Genomic DNA, 4,961 nt, shown 5'->3' with positions numbered 1-4,961 from the left:
TCAAATATCATTATTTTATACAGTAACTTTGCATTAAACTTCATATTACAAAAATGTCAGTTTTAACTTTGGGCGCTCCTCAGTCTCAGAATGTATTGTGAAATGCACAAAACATACATTGGCATAACCTATGCATCACTCTTATTCTCTGCTGTGATTCATTCAAAGTTAGGGGCAATTTCGGTGACAAAACAAAGGAAATGCAGTAGTTTCAGATTGAATCAGAGCAAAATCAGGAACTTGATCAAATTCAGTATACAAAATATAATTCTAATCTACACTCATTTCAAAATGGCATCACAAATTGAAGATGTTACACCATTTTAACAGTGAACCATATTTAGCAAGTTAATCTCAGATCCTTTCTCAGCTATCAGCAAAGAAAAACAATGGAAATATTAATTTCATAAATATGTTATAAATTTTCTTTCCAATGTAATTTAAAATAAATAATTTTTGGATTTAAATTTTCATTATCACAAAAACCTTCTCATCCAGATTGGAAGTACTTAGCATAAACTCATTTACTCTGAATCAGAATACTCCATGGTAAATAGCAACCACAGGCCTATCTTTTACAGAACAGATAGAAGTTGTTGTAAATGTTCACAAAATTGCATTGATAAACTGCCCTTAAGATAGGGAAACATTACACAGAATCATGACAAAAATGGATGTTATGCCAGAGTGCGAGATTTTAAGATGATGAACCACAACTGAATGAAAGAAGTGAGTTAAAATCAGTCTTAAGGAAAGAGAGGAGGAGAGTTAGCGAAATACTGTATAGGGAAGACGTTCCAGATCAATGGACCTGGACAGCTGAAGGTTAACTGAAGGGGCATGTCTGTGGAGGAATTTGAAGATAAATACAAAAGTTGACAGTTTGACAAATTTATTTTAAAAATGTACAGGTACCATTGGACTGCCAGTACAGGATTACAGCATCCAGGCCATGTGTACCTGGGATTTTTCCTTGGTCTGTGTATTGATTTAACTATTTTCAGGCAGCAAATTCGACCCCATATTTCCCAGGGTAGGAGTAGAAAAAAGTAATCAGAGACTTTAGCTCCACGTTACCACCCAATCATTCCTGTTGAAGAGCCAACATAAGGGGATGTCAGATGTCAGCTCTGATAATCTCCATGTTTGAATTAATCTGACCATTCAGAAATGAAAATAGGTACTTTATTGAGCTACGTCCACTTGTGGAACTGTAATTCTGTAATGAGCAGTGCTTTCCTGATAGGGAAGTAATTTGGGAAGGAAGGAATTATAGACACTTTTACACAGGTGAAGAACTACAATACAATATTGCCATAAAATGAGCATACAAAGTGTTAGATTCGCCTCTGAAGGAATAGAATTCAAAAGCAGAGAAATTATGTTTAACAGGGACATAGGAGACTGCAGATGCTGGAATCTGGAGCAACACAAAAGCTACTGGAGGAAATCAGTGGGTCAGGCAGCATCTATGGAGGGAAATAGTCGACATTTCAGGTTGACACCCTTCATCTGGACTGAATTATGTTTAATATATGAAATCCTGAAGAGATCAAATGTAAATTCTAAATATGATTAGGAAATGGGGTTAATATAGGTGTAATGAGTAGGTTGGATATGACAGTGATTCAAAAACTGAACTTTTACCTGGGTAAATTTCCAGTCCAAAGGCTTCCCTGATTTGTCTATTAGACATTATGCATTATCATTATAGTGATCCTGCACTATTAATTAATAGTGGTTACAGAACATTTTCTATCACCTTTTATTTTTGTCCTTAATTTATGATTTCACCAAATTCATGTTTGGTTAGAAGACTTGGAGGGTATGCATTTAGGTAGTGGCAAATAGGCAGATCCTTACCACAGTAGCAGAGAATAGAGCCCACATCTCAGTTGAAAATTAGAAGTGTGAGAGACAATTGTGTGGGGTGGAAAGCTGGGATGAAAAGTTTGTTAGCATATTACAGGTGTCTTGACAGGTGCGTGCATGGTTAATTGTCACACTTGGGATTAATGATTGCTTCTCTGTAGCTTGACCAATTCATTCTCATTCTTGAAAGACACTCAAAACAGAATCGAGTCCCAACAACAAGCCCTGCTGAACCGATCTTTACTAGTAATAGTCCATACTCCTAGAATAAAACAAAGAACATACTGACATCCTTACCAAAAGCCAATGAGATTGGTAGAAAATTACAACATGGTTGAATGTACCCAATGAGATTTCTAGGAACTGACAATACAGGGAATTGACCAATAAACAGTTCCAAATATAACAACTTTGTCCTTATTAACATAATTTGCTAAATATTTTGGTACAAAATTAAGATTGCCATTTTGTCAAAAGTCGAAGTAAAAGAAAACAAATAACGAATTTTCAGAATACTGCCATCAGTAGTCAATTCCTGGATGGAAGGTGTGTGGAGATTGATATTGAAAACAATTATTACTGTTTAAACTCCAAAAATTACCCTAATTCTACTTTAGTCTTAGCTAACATACAGAGTTTCTGTAACTCCAAGTTTCCGAAAATCATTCTTACGGAAGATGATAGAGAACTTCAAGTTCTTTTGTTACCACTTTTTATTGCTTATTTTTAGTTAATACTTATCTTCTATTTGCTCTTGTTTCTCGATTGTTTATTCTCACTATCCATCAATATTATCTTCTATTTTCTGATGCTTAGCATTGCCATTCTCCAAATCCCATTTTCCCCTCACTAATTTCATCTCGCTGGTGGTTATCTATTCTGTACTGGGCACAACTCAATAGCTAAAGCTATGAATTGTTAATTTGCGTCGCTTGTGCATCGGTCCTTGTCATCTTATGTAACAATGTGTCCAGAGGCGGAGGAGTCTAGGACACTCAGAGATAGGACCCCTTATTGCCGCACAGAAGGGGAGAGCACGGCCAGACTTTGTGACCTCATCAAAAGAAAACTCTTAAACCCCAGTCCAACCTTCCCTGAATCCTCAACTGACTACCGAATTTCGCCACGAGCATTGAAGGATCAAAATCATGGATAACCCCGCTGTGATCATAGACAACGGCTCGGGTATCTGTAAAGCGGGGATAGCCGGGGACAATGCCCCAAGGTCAGTCATTACATCCATCGTAGGGCGACCCAAAGCTAAGGCGACTATGCTTGGGGCTGGTCACAAGGAGTACTATATAGGGGAAGAAGCTCAAGCTAAGAGAGGAGTTTTGAGTTTGAAATACCCAATAAAACATGGCATAGTGACTTCTTGGGACGATATGGAAAAGATCTGGCGACATGTCTATGATTGCGAGCTCCGTTTAAAATCACATGAGAGACCAGTGTTGTTGACCGAAGCCCCTCTGAATCCCTTACACAACCGAGAAACTATGACCGAGATGATGTTTGAAAGTTTCAAGGTGCCCGCAATGTACGTAGCTGTTCAGGCAGTTCTAGCTCTGTACGCTTCAGGGCGAACAACTGGACTGGTCGTGGACAGTGGGGATGGCGTGACTCATACAGTGCCCATTTACGAAGGCTACTGTCTCCCCCACGCTGTCTATAGGTTCGACTTAGCCGGCAGAGATATTACCCAATATTTCGTCAGGATCTTGATGGAAGTTGGACATTCCTTTATCTCCTCTGCTGAGAGGGAGATCGTGAAGGACATCAAGGAGAAGCTATGCTACGTGGCTATTGACCCACAGTTGGAAATGAGGAAGAGGCGTGAAGATATCCAGAAGGAATACAAGCTGCCTGATGGAAATGTGATACAGATTCAAAGCCAGCTTTTCAGAGCACCCGAGATACTCTTTTCTCCCGCTTGCGTGGGTTTCGAATGTCCGGGTGTGCACAGGCTGGTCTTCAAGAGTATCTTAAAATGTGACATCGACTTGCGGAAGTATCTCCATTCAAACGTGCTGCTCTCGGGGGGCTCCACGCTCTTTCCAGGTTTGGATGAAAGAATGCTGAAGGAGCTGCAGTTCCTCGCTCCTGCTGGAGTGCCGGTGAAAGTCATAGCCCCTCCAGAGAGGAAATATTCAGTTTGGATTGGGGCTTCTATCCTAACATGCTTGACTTCATTTCAAGAAATGTGGATTACGGCTTGCGAGTACCTAGAGATGGGATCGTGTGTTGTTCACAGAAAATGCTTCTAGGAACTCCTATCGCTAAAAATCGCAGATACTTTAATCGGTCCTAATCTCTTATTGTTGCATGAATAATAAACAGTTGGAATTAATATATCTGTGAGTAGCTTTGTAGTAGCAGATTATTTTTAATTGAAATTTCGAATCCAAGTATAGTATATAAAAAAGACAAATGTATGACTTTAAAATGGAGACTAGGTACATGTTCTATTTTATATTTTAATATCCTATGTCTACTATTGAATCAGGCCTGCCCTCTTAACGCATGCTTCACGTGAAGATAATGCCTAATCTTGACCCATGTGCGACTCAATGGAAATTCAACTGGTAATGTACTTAATATAGAAATATGATCTCTATTGAAATAGAGGTTGTAACAAAATGGCTAAGAAGCACAGATTCAATTGGCAGGGGCCGAATTTAGGACTGTTGTCTTTACACATGTGGCCAACATGTGGATTGGATTGCTAAATGGAGTACCCTAGATCAGGAAAAAAAATCAGAAATCATCCAGGAAACAATCAACTAAACAACCGCATTTATACAATGTCTTTCACAACCTCAGCATCCCAATTTTAAAGAACGGATCTACATGGCCCCGATATTAGCGCAGTTCGGGAGAGGTGGATCAGGTGTAGTGCAGATGCTAAACTTACATGCTGTAGCCTGGAAAGATATCAGTTTGCGGATATTATTTATAAATCCAAGATCCAATTCCCAGCAGAAACCAGATGATGCTGCCTTGTAGGCGGCGAAAACAAGAATAGCAGGAACTATCCCGTTCAAAGGGCCATGAAATATTCTAATAAGGGAGGAAGAAAGTAAACCCGGGAA

At 39.1% G+C, this 4,961-nt stretch overlaps 1 protein-coding gene across 2 annotated transcripts; it reads left to right on the top strand.

Moving 5' to 3' along the window:
- Positions 1-3,017: 3,017 nt before the first annotated feature.
- LOC127583499 (actin-like) lies at positions 3,018-4,136 on the top strand. 2 transcript variants are annotated; one of them, XM_052039546.1, is made up of 2 exons: positions 3,021-3,622; positions 3,809-4,136. In XM_052039546.1, exons 1-2 carry the CDS (start codon positions 3,021-3,023, stop codon positions 4,134-4,136), a joined length of 930 nt encoding a protein of 309 aa, XP_051895506.1. The 2 variants fall into 2 exon arrangements, with proteins under 2 accessions (XP_051895507.1, XP_051895506.1); XM_052039547.1 differs by having other exon boundaries at positions 3,018-4,136.
- The last annotated feature ends 825 nt before the right edge of the window (positions 4,137-4,961 follow it).

This window comes from Pristis pectinata, chromosome 26, assembly GCF_009764475.1.
Source record: "Pristis pectinata isolate sPriPec2 chromosome 26, sPriPec2.1.pri, whole genome shotgun sequence".
Taxonomy (NCBI): domain Eukaryota; kingdom Metazoa; phylum Chordata; class Chondrichthyes; order Rhinopristiformes; family Pristidae; genus Pristis; species Pristis pectinata.
This window is presented reverse-complemented; position numbering and strand designations above follow the sequence as displayed.

Coding starts and splice junctions, on each gene's coding strand:
- LOC127583499 (XM_052039547.1), top strand. CDS start 3,021: ATGGATAACCCCGCTGTGATCATAGACAACGGCTCGGGTATCTGTAAA.